The following is a 21,828-nucleotide window of genomic DNA, read 5'->3' on the forward strand; positions in this document are numbered from 1 at the left end:
CAGCTGAAAACCCCTTAATTTCAATCCAGCATCATTCAACATTCTTTAATTTTACAATATTTCTGTAAATAGTCCTTAAATTTCTTCCAATCTTCTTCCGCCGACTCTTCTCCCTGGTCACGGATTCTGCCAGTCATTTCCGCCAATCCCATACAGTCGATCACCTTCATCTGCCATTCTTCCAGAGTGGGTAAATCTTGCATCTTCCAATACTTTGCAATAAGTATTCTTGCTGCTGTTGTAGCATACATAAAAAACGTTCTATCCTTCTTTAACACCAATTGGCCGACCATGCCCAAGAGAAAGGCCTCTGGTTTCTTCAAGAAGGTACAGTGGTGCCTCGCAAGACGAAATTAATTCGTTCCGCAAGTTTTTTCTTCTTGCGAGTTTTTCGTCTTGCGAAGCACGGTTTCCCATAGGAATTCATTGAAAATCAATCAATGCGTTCCTATGGAAACCGCCTTCAGACCAGGTCCGGGGACAGTCTGTCCCCCAACCTCTTCTGAAGGCTGGGGGGAGGGACAAGGGCTTTTCTTCCCACAGCCAGCCTTCAGAAGGCTGTTCTGAAGGCTGGCGGTGGGAAGAAAAGCCCTTCTCCCCACCTCCCACCCCGCAAGCTCCGGGGACAGGAGGGCTTTCCTCCCGACTGCCAGCATTTTAAAAGCCCCCACGACAGCGGGCAGCATTTTCAGATCGCCCGGGACAGCGGAGAAGTCTCCGCTGTCCCGGGAAGGCAGGCGGGGGGGAGCAAAGACTTTTGCCCCTCGCCGGCCTTCAGAAGAGGTCCAGGACCTCTTCTGAAGGCCGGCGGTGGGCGAAAGTCTTTGCTCCCGATGGCCAGCATTTTAAAAGCGGTCCGGGATAGCGGGAAAGCTCACCTCCTTTCCAATCCAACTCCCCCATCCTTTCTTTGGCGTCTGCCGCTCTTGAATAACTTATGCAAGCGTCCGGGGTATTTCTGGGAAAGAAGACCCCTTTCTCTCTGAGCTGGTGCCCTCTGCAAAGCATTGCCCTCTGCAGCCACCTAGGGGCTCCACGTGGTAACACCAGCACCCATTCCCCAGCTTCTCTGCATCTCCCTCATAGTCCCGCTCTCTCTACAGCAGCTGGTTCAGGCACTTCCAGCAAAAACAAAAAAATCACAGTTGTTTCCACCCTCCCCTCCACCATCATTGTCTTGGGTAGCATTTGAATTAACAAATTGCTTCCCATTGTTTTGAAACACCAATCAAGTTGCATTAGCACCTTCCAGATTCACTTCTTCCAAAGAACAAAAGTGTGTGGGGGGGGGGGTTACAAGTGGGGAAAGGAAAAGAGAACTGAAGGGGCTGGCACAGAGCAAAGAATTAAATTCCTTCCCAGCAAGAGGAACTTGTGCATGCTCAGACATGAATAGAGTTGCCAGGTGCCTCTTTTAAAAAAGAGGATGGATTTATTTATTTATTTATTTGGAGTTTCTTATTCCGAAATGCCAGAAACCCACAGAATGCAAGAGGGGTCCCTAACAGCAAAAGCATTCCATAGGGTACATAGCACAGCTCCCCACCACCTCAAAAAAGTAAAGAAAAAGAGGAACCCTGAACATTTATTGGACTAAGCTAAATTTGCTCTGAGTTGGCATGTTAACCAAGGGCTGGGAACAGATTGCCAGTCACCCACATTGGTACTCTTGGGTACAAAATACAGAAAGATCGTTTCAAACACACAGTCTGAGCTTGGAGCAAAGTAAACCAGGGGAAGGTTCTTCTGGCAGGCTTTTGTATGAGGGGAACCTGGGGGAGAAGTAAGATATGACTGCGCTGGTGCTGAGTTGCGTGGAAGCAGTTGTTTTTAATCTTTTTAAGTTTGTATGGTTAGTGCATTGTTTGATCATTGTGAACAACCCTGTAGCCTTTGTGGTGTCGGGCGGTCTGTAAGCTACTTAATAAATAAATCACAGTATGAAGGTGGCATGCACCGGTGTTTGAAAATACGTGCATTGTACTAAGTAGAGTTGTCAAGGATCTGTAGTCCTTGTCGAGGGCCACTGCACACATTGCACAAACCCAGGTTTGCCTCTGAGTGCGCATCCAGCAGCCATTCACAGCTAGTCCCAATGCTTTAGGAAGCAAGGAGCTGTGGCCATCCAGGTAGGACTTTGGGGCAGAGCCCAAATGCGCTGCTCAGAAGATTGAGCAAGAGGACCTCCAAACACAGCAAGACTGGCTCACCTCATTTGGAAGTAAGCAAAGTAATATTCATCACCCTATAAAGGGAGGAGGTTGTAAAATCATTAAGTTCAAGGTGTTTAATAGCCTAAGAAGAGTACTTGTATGGTACATGTGTTTTCAAGCACTTGTTTGCCGTGTACACAGGGCCAGATTCTACTAAATAAGCCTGTCTGGCACTCTCATTATATAATATATGTACACAAATCTAATGTGCCATCGAATCTAATGTGCACCTCAATTTTTCCCAAAAAGTATTTGCTATGCCAGTGGTATTTTTCAAGCTTGCAATCAAATCCAATGCACCATCGAATCTGAGGTGCGCGTTACATTCGAGTAAATGCGGTGTAAACACCAGACAAAAATTTTCCTCTGTTGTTATTATTATTAATTAAAGTTGTGTACCACCCTTCATCCATAGATCTCAGGGTGGTTCGTATTACAAAAATACACGATAAAAAGACAAAATGCATAAGAAGAACAAGAACAGAACAATAATCCTTCTCACTGCTTCCTACTGTAGCCAGGCCTTTGGCCTTTTAGAAATGGGTGGGATATTTTTAGTGTATTTTTCTTCTTCTTGGCTTTATCTTTGTGGGGGTTGCCCTGGGCAAGATAAAGCGACAAACAAATTCAATAAATAACATAAAGATAAATACGATAAACAGCTACGCTAGCAGGAACAAGCACAAGAATTCCCACTAGCATAGTGTTGCCCTATTTCAAAAAGTGAAACTTGGACACAAAGGTTGTTGAGCTTTGAGCTTTTTTTTTTTTTTTTTTTTTTTTGAAAATCAACACTTCCAATGTGGGCGGCCCAGGTTTCCCCAGACATTTTATCCAGCAATGCTGGATTCCAACCAGCTACATTTTTAGGCGTACAAGTCAACAAATCTTAAGGGTGGTATTCAATAAAAACCCTACTCAGAGTAGACCCTCGATGTACTCGTAGCAGCAAAACTGGGCCTGGCCTCGACAGAATAGCCACTGCTCTGTGATATTTTTATTTGTTTGTTTATGAAAAAATGATATTAAAATACATCATTGTCATCATCATAGTGAGAGGAGTCCCTGTATCAGTGCCTCTCTCCATTTCCTTGAGCTGCCAAAGATTTGCCAGAGCCTAAACTGAGGTATAGCAAGATTGGTGTGGCTGAGGGGAAGCAATCACTTGAAATATGGAGACGTTATGAGCCAGTGATCTCATTTGCTAATGCTTCCAGGCAAACCATCTGCAGCAGCACTGTTCAGGCCCCTCGCCATGCAGGCGCTGGCCCCTTGCTTAACGGCCTGTCCTTTTTCCATAACAGATGTTTGCCTGCTTTTGCCATTGCAATGGGGCACATTTGAATATAAATAGTAGATCTCAGCTCCATTTGACAGAAGCTGGCTGTGGAGAAGTGAAAGCCCTATTTCAAAATCTGTAAATTTATTCTTTTCTCTCTCTCTCTCTCTCTCCCCACTTTCCAGAAGAGAACGAAGAGAAGCAACCACTGACGAGCAAAGAGGAGGAAGAGCGTCGCATTGCAGAAATGGGGCGCCCCATCTTAGGGGAGCATACGAAGCTGGAAGTGATTATTGAGGAGTCCTACGAGTTTAAGGTGCAGTATAGGGCTGCCATGAGCCCTCTTCCCTGCCAAACTATTACAGCCCTCTTTTTGAATCGGGATCAAATCTGTGTAAAATGGCACAACATAAGGCCAGGTCTGTGTTTTCCTGTGCCGAAAAAAATAACAAATTCTGTCCCAAGAAAAGGCAGATTGCACCATTTAGTCAAGTTATGCTGATTAGGCAGATTTACATAATTTATTCTACTGTTTTTTCCTGCTTTTTGCATGCATTTCTAATTCTGATCTTCACAAGGAGGGCAAGGAATTATGCCACTGGAAGCCTTGCTCAGCTGTTCCTCTTCCTTCTGTGGTCTTCCCCCCCCCCCCAAGCAATCATAAGGACTAATTTTTTAAAAAAATGAAAGCGAACATTTTCAGGAAGTTAAATGATGCACCCAGAACCATGTTCTGTTGGGATTTTTTAAAATGTGTCTGTGTGAATTGAAGGGATATAAATAAGCCTTTCTCAAAGGTGACAGCAACATACACAAGTACTTCCAGCTTCTCAGATTGTGAAATATAGTTAAGTCCTATTTGTGCATTGCACACATGTTGAGATCTCATTCGTTGCAATAGGAGTAAGGTTGTGTGCTTCTGGCTCACTCCCCAAGTCACCTATCCAGAATAGCTCCACCCCCAAGGTCTACCCATTGAGTGTGGATGTTGGGGGGCATGGCTAGCCCAGAAACACTGTTGGGAGCGAGGCCAACAGTGCCACCCCACTCCTAGCATCAACAGGTGACAGCCCCACAGACGCAGGGCACAGGGACGGAGCTCACATCTTGAGAGCAAACTTCGGTCTTCCATGCCTTTCAGAATATCGGTTTCTAACCGTATTCATTTGTTATTTATTTTGGCAATTCGTAGACCACTTAATTAAAATCATCTGTAAGAGGTGTACTGGTAGACTAAACTGATAAAGCTAGAAAATCTGTTAAAACAATGGCATCAGAATTCAGTCTTCTGAATTTTCCAGTCTACTGAAAAGTCTACTAATTTTTATTTTTATTTCTTTTTTTTTAAAAAAAGAAATATTCATTCGGCACCAGAGGTTCAACAGGGTGGTGGCTTGTCTGATCTCAACTGGAATGGGGTTCCGTAAAATTGGGCCCCAAAATTCCTGGCGGATACCAATCCATGGGGGACCACTAACAGTAACTCTCCTGAAGACCTTAGGGATTATTATTATTATTATTATTATTATTATTATTATTATTATATTATACCCCGCCCATCTGGCTGAGTTTCCCCAGCCACTCTGGGCAGCTCCCAATCGAGTGTTAAAAACAATACAGCATTAAATATTAAAAACCTCCCTAAACAGGGCTGCCTTCAGACGTCTTTTAAAGATAAGATAGCTGCTTATTTCCTTCACATCTGAAGGGAGGGATAAGAAACCAAGTGGTCCGTAAGGTACATCCTGGACCACAAGCTGTTAAATGTAAATTAAAACATCCCACCAAAGACTCCAAATTAATTATCTCTCCAAAGACTTTGGAGCAGCAGAAGCTTTCCTTCCTGCTTCCCTTCATCCTCATGACAACAGCATCCCCATGTGATTTAGGTTGTGAGAGAAGAGAGCAGATCGCTCAGTTCACTCTGTGAGCTAAAGGTCTCCTCAGGCCTAAACTAGCTCCCTAACTACTGCACCATTCTGGCTCTTTCCGTTACAGCGGAAACACAGGCTGGTCCATAGCACTAACAGTTGTATCACATTTACATTCCGAATGACACATTTATTTCTTTATTTGCATTCCCTGGGGCTGTCGTGGGGAAATCAGATGTTGCAGCTTTACACGCTGCTTTCTGTTCTCCATCAGGCAGAATTTTCCATAAACAAATAGGGAAGGAGCACTACTGGCTGGCAGAGAGAGTTCACTGCCTCCACATTTTCTGTGTCACTCAGCCAAAATATCCTGAGCGTCTCTTAAATCAAGGATGGTCCACTGGCTCCCAAAGCAAGTTTATCTGGCCCCAGATGGCCCGGCTGAGTTTTAATCATTACGTGGTTTTTAAGAAAATCCTCTTAAGTTTCACTTGCAAGGGGGAAGAAGCTATTGGTCTCCATATGTAATGCATATCAATTTTAGTTAGTTGCATTCTGGGAAATAAAACTGCCTCATAAGGCGATCCCAGATTCAATACAAGTAGAGAAGATCGATAAAGTGGTACCTCAGGTTAAGTACTTAATTTGTTCTGGAGCTGAAACTGTTCTTAACCTGAAGCACCACTTTAGCTAATGGGGCCTCCTGCTGCTGCCGTGCCACCGGAGCATGATTTCTGTTCGCATCCTGAAGCAAAGTTCTTAACCTGAGGTACTATTTCTGGGTTAGCGGAGTCTGTAACCTGAAGCATATGTAACCTGAAGCGTATGTAATCCGAGGTACCACTGTACTAGATGCAGACAAGGGTACAGTCTGACTTAGAGGAAATCAAGGATGGCCACAAAAAGAACTTTTCTGGCATACTGGCAGTTTTGAAGGTATTTTTCAGCAGTTTCCTCACAAGGTGTTGGAAACCATATTGGTTGTGCATCTATTCTTGCTCTGTCTTTCTTTCACCCCAGCTTCAATCTCTGGCCTTTTCAGTGGAGGAACAGGAAGTGGGTGATTTGGAAAGCCACTGCTGGAGGTCACGGAAGTCCACAAGAGCAGACAGTACTAGGTTCTATTCCCATGTATAGGATTGGGCTTCAAAAACATTTATGGAAATCCTTTGAGTGCAAATATTCCAGGCCTTTTAAATGCAAAATGGAGACTTAAAAGCATAATACAAACAATATTCTAACAGGCACGTTGCAAACACAGTCCAAACCTTCTTTTTGAGCAATATGGAATGGGGAGGGTGAGTTGCATGTGTGTACATTTTCAGCCACTTTCATTGCTGATAAATGTTCTGAAGCCAGCCAGCATCCTTCACAGGGGTTTTAGATTTCTTTCTGTGAGCTCAAGCCTCTGGAGTGACAATGTGCTTAACTTTCTAACGCGTGTCTATCCGTCTGCAGAACACCGTGGACAAGCTCATTAAGAAGACAAACCTAGCTCTTGTGGTTGGAACAAACAGCTGGAGAGAACAGTTCATTGAAGCTATCACTGTCAGCGCCGGTGAGTTTTTCTATTTCTGCACGTGCCATGAATTAGGAAAAGCCCTTCTTCTCCTGGCTTAAGGGCATCAAGTGAAACCTGACCCCAATATACCTAGCTTGCACTTGGCTTTGAAAGCAAAGCAGGTAGAGTTGGTATTCAGGGCTTCTAGGCAAACATCACCCTGCTTTTTGAACAGATTGTGCACTGCAGTGTGTTGAAGTTTTCCGCTACTGGGCTTGGGGAGCAGCACAGAAAAGCAACAACACAAACTCCATTCCTTTTAATGCTGTTTCCATAGGGCTGTCATGCAAGCCCCACTCATATCTATAGAAGCTGTACAGTAACAGAGTTTAGACACTTGTTCTCATGTTGTTCTCTGTGTTGTATGTCCATGTCTCCACATGAATGTGATTTCACACATTAACTCAAGGAACATGTGTTTCATTCTAGAGACATAGCGCACCGTAGGGAAAACTGGCATGTCCAGGAGGACTATGAGCAACAAGGCAACAAACCAGAACTTAGATTGCTCTGATATTTGGTTTATTACAAAAATGGATAGGACTCGGTTGAAACAGGTTGTTATTTGATTAAATTTACAGAGGAGCTGGGAAAGGTGGAGCATTGTTTGAGGAAGACTAAGGATAGAACGCGGGTGGCACTGTGGTCTAAGCCACAGAGCCTAGGGCTTGCCGATCAGAAGGTCGGCAGTTTGAATCCTCGCGACGGGGTGAGCTCCTGTTGTTCGGTCCCTGCTCCTGCCAACCTAGCCATTCGAAAGCACATCAAGTGCAAGTAGATAAATAGGTATCGCTCCAGTGAGAAGGTAAACGGCGTTTCCGTGTGCTGCTCTGGTTCGCCAGAAGCAGCTTAGTCATGCTGGCCACATTACCTGGAAAAACTGTCCGCGGACAAACACCAGCTCCCTTGGCCAGTAAAGCGAGATGAGCACCACAGCTCCAGAGTCGTCCGTGACTGGACTTAACGGTCAGGGGTCCCTTTACCTTTACCTTTAAGGAAGGAAAAGGAATGCTAATAAGGAGAAAGGAGTGTAATAGAAGCCAAATAGGCATGTGGGAAAGCAAATCAGGTTAGAGAAAGAAGCAAAAAATGTAAATTTCACCTTCCCTGAATGGGTAATTTTTTGGAGAGACAGAAAAGGCAAAGAAAGAAAGAGAAAAGGAGGACTTCACCATGGGCATCACCTCTTCCAAGGTGAAGGGGTGGTGGGGAGTTCCTCAGTGGGACTACTATAAACCAGAAGGTTCTCCTTTGCTGGGGCCATGATGTATGATGGCTAGGACACTCTAGCTTTGATTGATAGATTGCGTTCCCTTGGGGCCCTTGGAAAGTGAGCACGGCGATCAGGAAACTGAGGTGAGGAGGGAAAACCTAGGAGGGGGGAATCCAGGGAAAGAACCAAACACAAAAGACCACCAATTCTTCTTCGAGGTTCTTCTTAAAGGCTTGGTGGTGGTGGTGAGGGTTGTGTCAGTACCAGTGGGATTTTCCCATCGTGGGTGTTGGGTGCAGAAATGTATGTGGTGCATTTGTCTGCATCTCTTGGGTGTAGGATCCTAACTTCAAAATAGGTGCTAATGCACTCAGAGTATTGTTGCACCAGTGGGTTTCACACTGTTGGCTGTATGGTGCCTTTCTTCTTTCTGGTTTGAAAGCACATGATACAACAAATTTGCTGATACTTAGCAGGATGGGGGGGCCACTTGGGAGCCCCACACATTCCACTGTGAGTTCATTCCCTTATGAAAGGAAGGCAGGATATATATTTGAGAATATATTGGGGCAGAATGCAACAAAGTTGGGTGTGCAGAATGAGGTTCACTCACACAACAGGACTTCCTCCTTCCCCATCGGTTCCCCCTAAATCTGCTCTGGAGTGTTGGGAGAGAAGGTTTAAGAGATGTGGGGTGGGAGGAGAGAGTCGAAAAGTCTTTTGCATGCATGCACAGACTTTGCTCCACTCACAAATACACCACTTATGCTGCATTCCACCCATAGTATCTATCAGGCATTGGCAAACTCGGCCCTCCAGATGTTTTGGGACTACAACTCCCATCATCCCAAGCTAACAGGACCAGTGGTCAGGGATGATGGGAGTTGTAGTCCCAAAACATCTAGAGGGCCGAGTTTGCCTATGTCTGGTATCTATAATCACAAAAGTATAAAAAAGCTTGATTCGGTTCTGCATGCAGCTATAGCACCAATGCAGTCCTGTTCATGAGCTGATGTAAGTTGGCTTGATTCTCTGCTTTTATGGAAGCTTCGACAACAGAAAAATAGTCTCTCTGCGGCTGTGTGCCCACTGTTGCAATTTGCACAGAAGCTTTTGCTTTGGCTGCAAGTACAGTCCTTCCAGACTTCACCCAGTTTTGATGCTTTTTGTTTTTCTACTGTATCTAGTTTTGCCAGAATAAGTAGGCTGTCTCTTGGGATGGATCTTACAAAACTGACCTTTAAAAGAAAAATCTCTTATGGGACTTGTGCACTTGTGCAATATAGTAACAAGTGCCTTCAAATTACCTTTGTGCCAGAGTTCCACTCTGCCAAAGTAGCTCACATGGCAGTAGTACTAGAAACTAAATGTTTTTTAAAAAACAAAAAAACATCCTGCAGCATAGTAGCTGAAAAATACTAAGAACATAAGAATTGCCTTTCTGGATGGCACCAAAGGCCAATCTAGTCTAATTTCCAGCATAAGAGAAAGAGCAAAAATATGAATGAGAACATGTCACGAGCATATGAACAGTACATTTCCTTCACTTTCGTGTAAACACAACCACTCATAAATGAGCATCTAGGGCAGTTTTCCATGCTCCCTGGAAAGACTAGGGAGACAGCCATTTCTCCTGTTACACGCTTAACAGCTTTCTCGCAATACATGATTTGGGAAACGTTTTCTTGAAGGAGACATTAGCCGGGTCTGCTGCAATCACCTTCCTGCCCTCCTCAAACCCTGCTATGGTCACAGACAGATGCTCCTCCTCCTCTCCCACATGCCTCAGAGTAGAATTCCCCTGCGGGCTGCCGGCCGTGCTCCTCAAGGCCGAGTTCCTGCCATTCCAGAAGTGGCAGGCCGAAAAGAACGGCTCAGCAATCATTTGACCATGGAGATAAGAGAGTGATAAATCAAATGACAGCGTTTTATCTTCTGTCACTTTTCCAATGTTCATTCCAAAAGCAGCCAAGTGCAAAGACAAAGTGAGTGTCAGAAACTTTCCCAGCCAAAAAACAACCTCCGTCTGCATTTGAGCCTGTGATACACACACACACACACTTGCCTGGATTGGGGTGGTGGGAAATAACTTCATTTATTTTAACTAGGCTGCATTTGGAGGATTTATTGCATGACCTGTGCTGAATAAACAACAAAAAGGACAGATCTTATCTCTAATCCTAGAGTGCTTTTAAGTCGGGAGTCCTTCCGTGCATCTGGAGCATATATTGGCTCTCCGATATTTCTCAGGCTCTTCCTTGCCCCTTAATGCTACTGAGAATTGAGCATGTCTGAAGGAAGCTCCCCCCTCTCTTTTCCCAAAATGAAGCCTGCTATGCTTGAGATAGTGGAGCTAGGAAGCTGCCTCTCCAACCTCCAGATGTTCTTTTCACTCCCTTGTGACTGCCTTCACTTAAAGGCTAGAATTGCACCCAATGAGAAACACGCGTTTCCAATGAACCTATTTGCCATGGCTGGGGGGGGGGGGACGCTTTAGCAAACTGTCAACTGTTTGCCTTGGAGAATCGCTCTTCAGATTCGCTTGCTGGCGTTGTTTTCGTACTGCCACATTGCTTTTTCTCAGAGGAGAAACAAGTGTTACGTGCAAAAAATGTGTGCAATGGAAATGTGTGGTCCTTTTTTTTTTCTGTGGGAGAAGGTGGCTCCAGAGGTACTCGGATAGCCATTGTGGGAAACAGGATGCCGGGATTTCGCTTTTCTTAGCCTCTGCTGTATACAAAGCCAATACAGCTGGTCCAAATATTCCAAGCGGTGATGTATACCATGGCTCCCAATAGTGGACAGGAGTGGTGCTCACTTGACCTCCAGTTGGTCATGTCACTGCTGCTTACTGGGAGGGAGAGAGGGAGAGATGGGGCCTTGGAGAGGTCAGCACCGTGCAGTTGTGCTGGTGGAGCCAGTCTGGAACTCCCAGCAAGGCATTTGCACCCAGTCAACCCTATCATCTGCTTGCCTTTCTGCTTTCCGGTAAAAGACAGCAACATGACCACCTGGAGGTCAGATGAGCAGTGGCATCCCACCAGACCATCTGCTACTGCATGGCCCCTGTGTGTATGTTAAAAGCAAAAATATAATCAGTTAATATTGCCCTGTGTAAAGCTGAACAGCAGCCTGCAGCTTGCCCAGTATCTTATTGAAAAGTTTATTAGTCCCTATTTCTAGACTTTTCACAGCCCATAATATGTGGGTGGTCCAGCAAGATTAGGCTACATGTCACTGGATCACAGTTAGAACTGGAAGAGCTATCTTAAAAGAGGAAATGGGGTTTTCTAATCTGGTAGAAGTTAGTTACTCAGCCATTTTTCATTGATGACGGAGCCCTGGAGAAATGACTCTATCTCACTGCTTCCTTTGTGCCAAAATGACAGCTGAAGATCCTAAGCTAATAGCATTCCTTTCTTTCAAAGACAACTCTTTAATATGCCCTTTATCTGGTCTTTTGTTAAATATAATTTAAATAATCTTGATAAAGTTCACAACTTATTTCATTTTTAAACAGCAAGCTCGGGGGAGGGGCGTTTCCCCCCTGTTCCAAAGTCTCCTGTATCTGAGTTGTTCATTCAACTCTGCTCTGAGAAATTTAAATTTATCTACATGGTGTCAGCCTCCACCACTCGCCGGGAAAATAGAAGGCTCTCCCTGCTTCAAAAAGAATCTGGCCTGTGACTATTAGCCCTGTAAACACTTTGTCTGGGTTATCCTTCGACAAAATGGCATCCTTCGTGCACCTATAGTGGGAGAGCTGCTAATCTGTTACGTCGGGTCATGCTGCTGATACAATGTTCAGTGGCTCAGCACCGCAAGGACAGTTCCCACACCACTGCCCCAAGGTACTGTCAGGGCACTTCCATTGTTGGCCCCATGTCCTGTTTGCAGGCTTCCCATAGGCATCTGGTTGGCCACTGTGAGAGCAGGACACTAGACTAGATCCAGGAGGGTTTTTCTCTTATCCTCAGGCTCACCCAGTTCTCCCAAATGATAAGAAGTTCCATCACTTACCTTGGGTCACTGGAATATCTAGTTTATTTGCAGTTATACAGGTTGAGCATACAGTGGTACCTTGGTTCCCAAACGGCTTGGCTCCCGAACAAATTGGCTCCCAAACACCACAAACCCAAAAATGAGTGTTCCGGTTTGCAAATGTTTTTCGGAAGCCGGACATCTGACGTGGCTTCCACTGCTTCTGATTGAGTGCAGGAAGCTCCTGCAGCCAATCAGAAGTCGAGCCTTGGTTTTCGAACCATTTCGGGAGTTGAATGGACTCCCAGAATGGATTAAGTTCGAGAATCTTAAACACATGAGCAAACGGCCATAGTTCACTTCTTTCTCTGCAGACCTCCGCAGAGACTGCCAGCGCCATTTGGGTGAGGAGCAATTTAGATCAGGAATTGACATGGGTAGGAGGTTTAAATAACTTCTCCCCTGTAACCATTGCTGTGAGAAAATTGGCAGAGCCTCCCCACCACCTGCCCATAGTTATTCCGCTAGCCAGAGGATCCAGTCATGCAATTCCCATATAACATGTAATTTGGTCTCCATTAAAAACTTGCTTAATTCACTGTTGCAGGTAGTGACTGATCAACAGTATCAATGTGGAGTCTGTGTTGCAACGATTTCCTTCCTGCTTCCAAACTATTGAGTACTAGTGGTTTTGCCGGTAATCTTTGCTTCTTCCAGTACACTGATATTAGTTCACCTGTCTTCCCAAGTGATGTGTAAAATTTTTCGGAGACACCGTTGATGGAATCTTTCAAGGAGTTTGAGATGGTGTTTATAAGTGGTCCATGTTTCACAAGCATATAGTAAGGTTGGTAGTACAATAGCTTTGTAAACAAGCATTTTGGTTTCCCTGCGAATGTTCCAGTCCTCAAACTCTTCACTTCAATCAGGAGAAAGCCGCACTCACAGAGCTCAGGCGATGCTGGGTTTTGGCATCAATGTTGGCCCTTGTGGAAAGAAAACTGCCTGGGTAGGAGAAGTGATTGACATTTTCCAATGTTACACCATTGAGTTGGATTTGTGGTGCTGCAGAGGGGTTATTTTGTACTTGTTGGTGCAGCACTTTGGTGTGGTTTTTTTTTTTTTTTTGGATGTTGAATGATAGGCCTAGCTTTTCATAAGCTTCTGCAAAGATATTTAGGATGGTTTGGAGGTCATCCTCTGACCATATGCACACTACGTTGTCATCAGCATGCTGAAGCTCTATGACAGAAGTTACGGTAACCTTTCCCCTGGCTACGTAATTCATTGATGCCCCATTCTAGCCAAGCAACAGAACGGCTCTAATTGACTTCAGATGTAAAGGGAAAGTTGTCAAGAGTTAGCACTGCACATTTTTTTTCCAAAGAGGCCATGATCAGATGAGTTTTGTCTCCCACATGAAGTCCTTAATTGCTTATCCTGTTCTTTATCTATTACTCTGTAATGAAACTCTGACGCATGAAGGCCATTTTCTGGATTGGCTTTGCAGTCTCAGTGGTTCGGAATGCTTTTCCTGTAACCAGAGAAACATTCTATCAGTGCCACCTTGAGAAAGTCAGTGTTATTGGTCCCTGGGGCTTCATTAGAAATGTCAGCATATTCTGCAGCAGTATCTATCGAGACGGCTTGTCAAATGGCTGTTTCAAGTGACGAGCTAGAAGCAGGAGCATATGGTGATGGAGAGGAGTACTTATACCACATACCTGACTCCCAATAGACTGACCTTGACTAGGGCAACAGGTTAAAAACTTGCCTCTTGTTCCGTCAGACTAACATTCTCGCTGATTAAAGGAGAATTCAGATGAGCAGGGGACTCCTGAGTCAGAGCGGGGTGGAAATATGTCGGAGCTGGTTCTATAAACTGTCTATTCTCAGGCTTCCAGAGACCCATCACCTACACGAATTGAAAACTGAACACACTTGCGGGTTCTTTTTATGTCAATGTTGCTGTGCTCCATTAGTCTTCAATTAGAGTGTGGTGCTCCAACCCAAGTTTCTTGTTGTTGTTTAGTCGTTTAGTCGTGTCCGACTCTTCGTGACCCCATGGACCAGAGCACGCCAGGCACTTCTGTCCTCCACTGCCTCCCGCAGTTTGATCAAACTCATGCTGGTAGCTTCAAGAACACCATCCAACCATCTCATCCTCTGTCGTCCCCTTCTCCTTGTGCCCTCCATCTTTCCCAACATCAGGGTCTTTTCCAGGGAATCTTCTCTTCTCATGAGGTGGCCAAAGTATTGGAGCCTCAGCTTCAGGATCTGTCCTTCCAGTGAGCACTCAGGGCTGATTTCCTTAAGAATGGATAGGTTTGATCTTCTTGCAGTCCATGGGACTCTCAAGAGTCTCCTCCAGCACCATAATTCAAAAGCATCAATTCTTCGGCGATCAGCCTTCTTTATGGTCCAGCTCTCACTTCCATACATCACTACTGGGAAAACCATAGCTTTTACTATACGGACCTTTGTTGGCAAGGTGGTGTCTCTGCTTTTTAAGATGTTGTCTAGGTTTGCCATCGCCTTTCTCCCAAGGAGCAGGCGTCTTTTAATTTCGTGACTGCTGTCACCATCTGCAGTGATCATGGAGCCCAAGAAAGTAAAATCTCTTACTGCCTCCATTTCTTCCCCTTCTATTTGCCAGGAGGTGATGGGACCAGTGGCCATGATCTTCGTTTTTTTGATGTTGAGCTTCAGACCCTATTTTGCGCTCTCCTCTTTCACCCTCAATAAAAGGTTCTTTAATTCCTCCTCACTTTCTGCCATCAAGGTTGTGTCATCTGCATATCTGAGGTTATTGATATTTCTTCCGGCTATCTTAATTCCGGCTTCGGATTTATCCAGCCTAGCCTTTCGCATGATGAATTCTGCATATAAGTTAAATAAGCAGGGAGACAATATACAGCCTTGTCGTACTCCTTTCCCAATTTTGAACCAATCAGTTGTTCCATATCCAGTTCTAACTGTAGCTTCTTGTCTCACATAGAGATTTCTTAGGAGACAGATGAGGTGATCAGGCACTCCCATTTCTTTAAGAACTTGCCATAGTTTGCTGTGGTCGACACAGTCAAAGGCTTTTGCATAGTCAATGAAGCAGAAGTAGATGTCTTTCTGGAACTCTCTAGCTTCCTCCATAATCCAGCGCATGTTTGCAATTTGGTCTCTGGTTCCTCTGCCTCTTCGAAATCCAGCTTGCACTTCTGGGAGTTCTTGGTCCACATACTGCTTGAGCCTTCCTTGTAGAATTTTAAGCATAACCTTGCTAGCGTGTGAAATGAGTGCAATTGTGCGGTAGTTGGAGCATTCTTTGGCACTGCCCTTCTTTGGGATTGGGATGTAGACTGATCTTCTCCAATCCTCTGGCCACTGCTGAGTTTTCCAAACTTGCTGGCATATTGAGTGTAGCACCTTAACAGCATCATCTTTTACAATTTTAAATAGTTCGGCTGGAATACCATCACTTCCACTGGCCTTGTTATTTGCAGTGCTTTCTAAGGCCCATTTGACTTCACTCTCCAGGATGTCTGGCTCAAGGTCAGCAACCACACTACCTGGGGTGTACGAGACATCCATATCTTTCTGGTATAATTCCTCTGTGTATTCTTGCCACCTCTTCTTGATGTCTTCTGCTTCTGTTAGGTCCTTACCACTTTTGTCCTTTATTATGGTAATCTTTGTACAAAATGTTCCTTTCATATTTCCGATTTTCTTGAACAGATCTCTGGTTCTTCCCATTCTGTTGTTTTCCTCTATTTCTTTGCATTGCTCGTTTAAGAAGGCCTTATTGTCTCTCCTTGCTATTCTTTGGAAATCTGCATTCAATTTCCTGTATCTTTCACTATCTCCCTCGCATTTTGCTTGCCTTCTCTCCCCCGCTATTTGTAAGGCCTCGTTGGACAGCCACTTTGCTTTCTTGCATTTCTTTTTCATTGGGATGGTTTTAGTTGCTGCCTCCTGTATAATGTTGCGAGCCTCCACCCATAGTTCTTCAGGCACTCTGTCCAGCAAATCTAAATCCTTAAACCTGTTCCTCACTTCCACTGTGTATTCATAAGGGATTTGGTTTAGATTGTATCTTACCGGCCCAGAGGTTTTTCCTACTTTCTTCAGTTTAAGCTTGAATTTTGCTATAAGAAGCTGATGATCTGAGCCACAGTCAGCTCCAGGTCTTGTTTTTGCTGACTGTATAGAGCTTCTCCATCTTTGGCTGCAGAGAATATAATCAATCTGATTTCGATGTTGCCCATCTGGTGATGTCCATGTGTAGAGTCGTCTCTTGTGTTGTTGGAAAAGCGTGTTTGTGATGACCAGCTTGTTCTCTTGACAGAACTCTATTAGCCTTTGCCCTGCTTCGTTTTGATCTCCAAGGCCAAACTTGCCAGTTGTTGCTTTTATCTCTTGATTCCCTACTTTAGCATTCCAATCCCCTATAATGAGAAGAACATCCTTCTTTGGTGTCACTTCTATAAGGTGTTGTAAGTCTTCATAGAATTGGTCAATTTCAGTTTCTTCAGCACCAGTAGTTGGTGCATAAACTTGGATTACTGTGATGTTAAAAGGTCTGCCTTGGATTCGTATCGAGATCATTCTATCATTTTTGAGTTTGCATCCCAGTACAGCTTTCGCCACTCTTTTGTTGACTATGAGGGCCACTCCATTTCTTTTACGAGTTTCTTGCCCACAGTAGTAGATATGATAGTCATCCGAACTGAATTCGCCCATTCCCGTCCATTTTAGTTCACTGATGCCCAGGATGTCAATATTTATTCTTGCCATCTCATTTTTGACCACATCCAACTTACCCAGGTTCATGGTTCTTACATTCCAGGTTCCTATGCAATATTTTTCTTTACAGCATTGGACTTTCCTTTCGCTTCCATGCATATCCGCAGCTGAGCGTCCTTTCGGCTTTGGCCCAGCCGCTTCATCAGCTCTGGATCTACTTATACTTGTCCTCCGCTCTTCCCCAGTAGCATGTTGGACACCTTCCGACCTGAGGGGCTCATCTTCCAGCGTCATAACTTTTATATGCCTGTTGTCTTTGTCCATGGAGTTTTCTTGGCAGGGATACTGGAGTGGCTTGCCGGTTCCTCCTCCAGGTGGATCACGTTTGGTCAAAACTCTCCACTATGACCTGTTCATCTTGGGTGCCCTGCTCGGCATAGTTCATAGCTTCTCTGAGTTATTCAAGCCCCTTCGCCACGGCAAGGCAGTGATCCATGAAGGGGCCAACCCAAGTTAACTAGTGTCATTGCTACTTTTCGTTTCTGAACAGTTAAGAGAAGAATGGAGAAAGAGGGTTGGTGAGTTGAAGCAGATAGTGAATAAAAATGCATACAAGCGATGATTGCTATGACTTACTAATCCAGAACCATCAATTTACAGGACACATTACAGAATTCCTTAAACAAAAACCCAGTTCCAATGGGCCTATACCCAGAGAGTTTATAACAAAAACTTTGGTCACTTCCAGTTGACTTGTTTATTGAACATTCATCCCGACTTGTTTGTGGGGAGATTAAATGCCATCAGCTACTTGTTGAGCATTCATCCTGATTTGTTTATAGGGACGTTAGACGACCTTGTGCCAAGCAAACCTAATTCTGCACTTTCCAGTTTATTTTCGCATCACTTTCCTTATTGCAAAGAGTCTTTTGTAGTGGGCAGGGGAGAGCGGGCTTGTTGCACAAGAGATCCAAATCAACTTCAGCTGTGCAGCCCAAATTTGGTGGTATGTAACTGAATCCCACCCAGAGCCAACCAACTCATGGGCAGCAGGAGCCACAGGGACAGCAGATCCCAATGTTTATTTCCCCTTGTTCCTGGTGTGGCTCTTCACTCATCCCTTCTTTCCTCACCGGGGGACCACTATTTTGTGGTTCACCTCAGGTGTCAAGATGTCTTCAGCCAGCCCTGATCCCACCCAAAAAACAGTGACAGTCTGGAATTGCCTTTAGACATTGGGGCATAGAAGGGAGAAAGAGTCAAGGTTAGCCAGAGGGGAACATGAGCAAATGGAGTTACGCGTACTTAATCCTGGATTGAGGATGCTGAAAGATGCTACAGGGCCTGTGTCCAAGCAGAGCTCTAGCCACTCTGCCATACTGTCCAATGCTTGGCTACCTTCACCATCATTCATGTATACTAATTGCGAATTCAGGGGCTGACTTATGATGGTGATAAAACTGAAAAGAGACCACTGGGAGAAAACAAGGAGGCACCCACATGCTTGAGGGAACTGCAAGGTTTGCGGAAGTTTAACAAAGCGAGAACCTAAAAGGTGGGGGGAGTTAAAATCCAAAACAAAAAATGCTCATTGAAGACTGAGCATGCTCAGTAGCCATGGAATGCTGACTGACTGTTGTGGAAGGGAGGGTGGAATGGAGTATCCTGGAAGAAATAATGGCTGGTTGGGTAGAATCCTGAACGCCACACTGCAGCATTTTGCAGGGTTTTCTAATGAGCCAAGGATAAGATATTAGAACTTCTTGCCCAGGGGAGCCTTCTAAGCTCCCTCCCCAATAGCCTTCAGGAGATGGGCAAACGTGTATATTGTTTTGTAAGGCCTCCAGTGGTTTATCTGGGCCGTTTTTGGCTGGTTAGGATTTTACTTTTTGCACGAGCTGCCGTTTCATTTTTATGAGTAGCTCCATCAGAGGTTCTTTGGACCTTAAAAGGCATGATGGAAATGAATTATTCGTTACTAGTAGCAGTAATAATAGATTTCATTCCGGTGAGTCTTTTCACAAGCTTGGTTCTCTGTAATGTTTACTCAGCTAGCAGGAAGCAAGACATTTCACAAGTATGTTAAAATGAGCCCAATAGTCACTCAGGGGGAAAGTCCCTCATCCTCTTCATGGAACAGTCCTTTGCTTTTGTAGCATCTTCAGCCATGTCTTTTGCTTGCAGAACTAACTTCAAAGGAAGGAGCGTTGTGCTGAATTCTGTATCTAGCCATTTCCATCAGCCTTTTGTTTCTTAATGCCCAGGGAGCCACTGAACTAAGTTCTTTTAATATTAACCTAAACAATAAATGGCTCGTAATAGCTTGGTGCTTGATTCCCCTAATGGGTTTTTGTTGTCCTGGTCCCTCATCTCTCTCCATAATGTACTTTGACAGAATTAAGCATCAAAAGATTTCCAAGATGAGCTGGGAGGGTGACTCTATACTTATTCATACAAAGGTGGTTGTGTTCATGCAGGGTTGGGGGGGGGGGTTCTTGGTAAGTGATTGAAATCTTAGTGCTTTCAAAAGTACTTAAAGCACTTTAAAGGAGCTCTTGCCACCACCACCCACAGCAAGCTCTGTGATAGCCGGAAACGTCATAATCCCAGAACATATGAAAATCTGAAAATTTTGAAACCATGCTAGCAAACTATTGCCTTGGTGCATAATCCTCACATGCATGGTGTGCCAAGCCGCATTCTTTGTGAGTGTTGCTTCGCAGTTCTCCCGTCCCTCTCGTTGGGGCTCTCATGCACGTCAGCCTCTTATGACCCCCTCGTGCGTAGGACATGTGTTAAAATTATTCAAGAGATGGATAAAATGATTGCTAAAAATTCATAGATTAACTAACTGTTAGGGCGTCTGCTGGTTTATCATAAGGCAAATAATGCAGAATGAGGTGGCACTTAAACTGTCGTTCAGCCTAGACCAGGGGTAGGCAACCTAAGGCCTGGGGTCCGGATGCGGCCCAATTGCCTTCTCAACCCGGCCCACAGACAGTCCGGGAATCAGCATGTTTTTACATGAGTAGAATGTGTCCTTTTATTTAAAATGCATCTCTGGGTTATTGGTGGGGCATAGGAATTCGTTCATATTTTTTTTTCAAAATATAGTCCAGCCCGCCACATGTCTGAGGGACAGTGGACCGGCCCCCTGCTGAAAAAGGTTGCTGACCCCTGGTCGGGACACTGAGATCCAGCTCCAAGGGCCTTCTGGTGGTTCCCTCGCCGCAAGAAGTGAGGTTGCAGGGAACCAGGCAGAGGGCCTTCTCAGTAGTGGCACCTGCCCTGAGAAATGCCCTCCCAAGGAAAGAAAATGTCAGGGAGATAAGTAACTATACACCCTTTAGAAGATATCTGAAGGCAGCCCTGTATAGGAAAGTTTTGAATGTTTAATGTTTGACCATGTTTTTATATATGCTAGAAGCCACCCAGAGTAGCTGAGGCAATCCAGTCAGATGGGCGGGGTACAAATAATAAAAATTAAAAAAATATTAAACTCTTTCTCACCAATTAACCATTCTTCCCCGCAATCCTCAGCTAACCCCACCCCTCAGCCAAGCATATTTCTGAGCTCATAATCAGCTGGAAAAAAATTCACTGGGGGCAGGGTCACGGTGGGGAAGAATTAACGGGCAGGTGATGGATTAAACATACCAACCTCTAATTCCGCCCCTATGAATTCCCCAAACAAAATTCTGGGATTCCGATGATGTCTACCTATACATTTTTATCTGGAAGTAAATCCTACTTTCCTTCCGAGTAGGCCTGCATAGAATTATACTCTTAATCTTCCCTGTTTGTGGGATTTTGCCATTCTCTGTTGGCTTACAAAGCCCTCCCAACACAACAACATTATTTCTGGCTATTCCAGAGTATATTGAGAGTGAACGGTTGGAGATCTGTTGACTATTGTCAGGAACCAGGAAGAAAGGATTTATGTTGTGTGTGTTTGGCGAGGTGCAGGTTTCTTTCTGCACTGCAAGCACCACTACATTAAGGGGAAAACAGAGTGGCATTTTCCTTTCTCCGCAATAAAACGGATCATTACCCTACTGAGAAAATGTGGCAGCCACACAGCGAGGGCACCTGAATGCTCCAGGCTTTAACAGCTGTCCAGTGTGCTCCTCCTCCTCCTCCTCCTCCTCCTCCTCCCTTTTTGTAAGATTATATAAGCTGGTTCTCTACAATGCATCAAGAACAATCATTGCACCTGCTTGACACAAACGGGGGGGGGGATGTAAAAATGTTCTGTAACAGGTGGCCTTGTGGGTCAGGCAGAGAGGCTGGAGTCATTGGTGCGAGGACAGAATGGCCCCTCCGCTAAGCCCCATTTTCAGACATTATGTGGGGCAAATAAGGAAATATAGCAACTTGCAGAGAACAATAGCAAAGTGGGTTCAGCTGGAAGAAAATTACATGGGAGTGGTTGGGAAGAGGGGCTTGTGGGGTCAGAGAGACATCCCACCCCCTATGTAGTCTTTTGCTCTTCAGTCATGCTAGGACCCCTGTTCCCTGGGGCATTTCTGCATTTAAAAAGACAGGCTTCTCCACTGTCACATGTAGTTTGCCCATAGAGGTATAAGGTTTGTGTAATATTTTTTTAAGCAGTGGGGCCTACTCTGGAAGCATCTTCGTTACAATCAGTCCAACGTACCTTTCCTCTCCAGAGTTAAGCTCAAGGGGGTGGGGCAAATATCTCCAAGTTTGATACAGAAGTCACAGGGTACAGCACCCATTGCTGTGGCTCATCCTCAGCTTCTCCTCCCATAATCACCAGTTCTCAGAGCAGGAACATTATGAGGGTGGGGGAGGAAAATAGATATATATTACCTGTGTGGTGTAATTAATAAAAGAATTGGCTGGATCCCTAGATCCAAACCACGAGGCTAAACACACTCTCCAGTAAGAGAGCCCCAGCAGAGTTTAAAAGTCACAAAATGTGCAGCAACAATGACATGTTGGGAATAGAG

The 21,828-nt window shown here is 44.8% G+C and overlaps 1 protein-coding gene across 13 annotated transcripts in view; it reads left to right on the forward strand.

Annotated features, from left to right (window-relative positions):
• SLC8A1 (solute carrier family 8 member A1) overlaps window positions 1-21,828 on the forward strand; it is a 309,346-nt gene that overhangs the window by 268,130 nt on the left and 19,388 nt on the right. For all 13 annotated transcript variants that reach the window (XM_053383508.1, XM_053383510.1, XM_053383507.1 and 10 more), the window contains 2 exons: window positions 3,678-3,808; window positions 6,822-6,921. In XM_053383508.1, the coding sequence (XP_053239483.1) occupies window positions 3,678-3,808; window positions 6,822-6,921 (231 nt within the window). The remainder of the gene's footprint in view (window positions 1-3,677; window positions 3,809-6,821; window positions 6,922-21,828) is intronic.

Source organism: Podarcis raffonei, chromosome 3, assembly GCF_027172205.1.
Source record: "Podarcis raffonei isolate rPodRaf1 chromosome 3, rPodRaf1.pri, whole genome shotgun sequence".
NCBI lineage: Eukaryota > Metazoa > Chordata > Lepidosauria > Squamata > Lacertidae > Podarcis > Podarcis raffonei.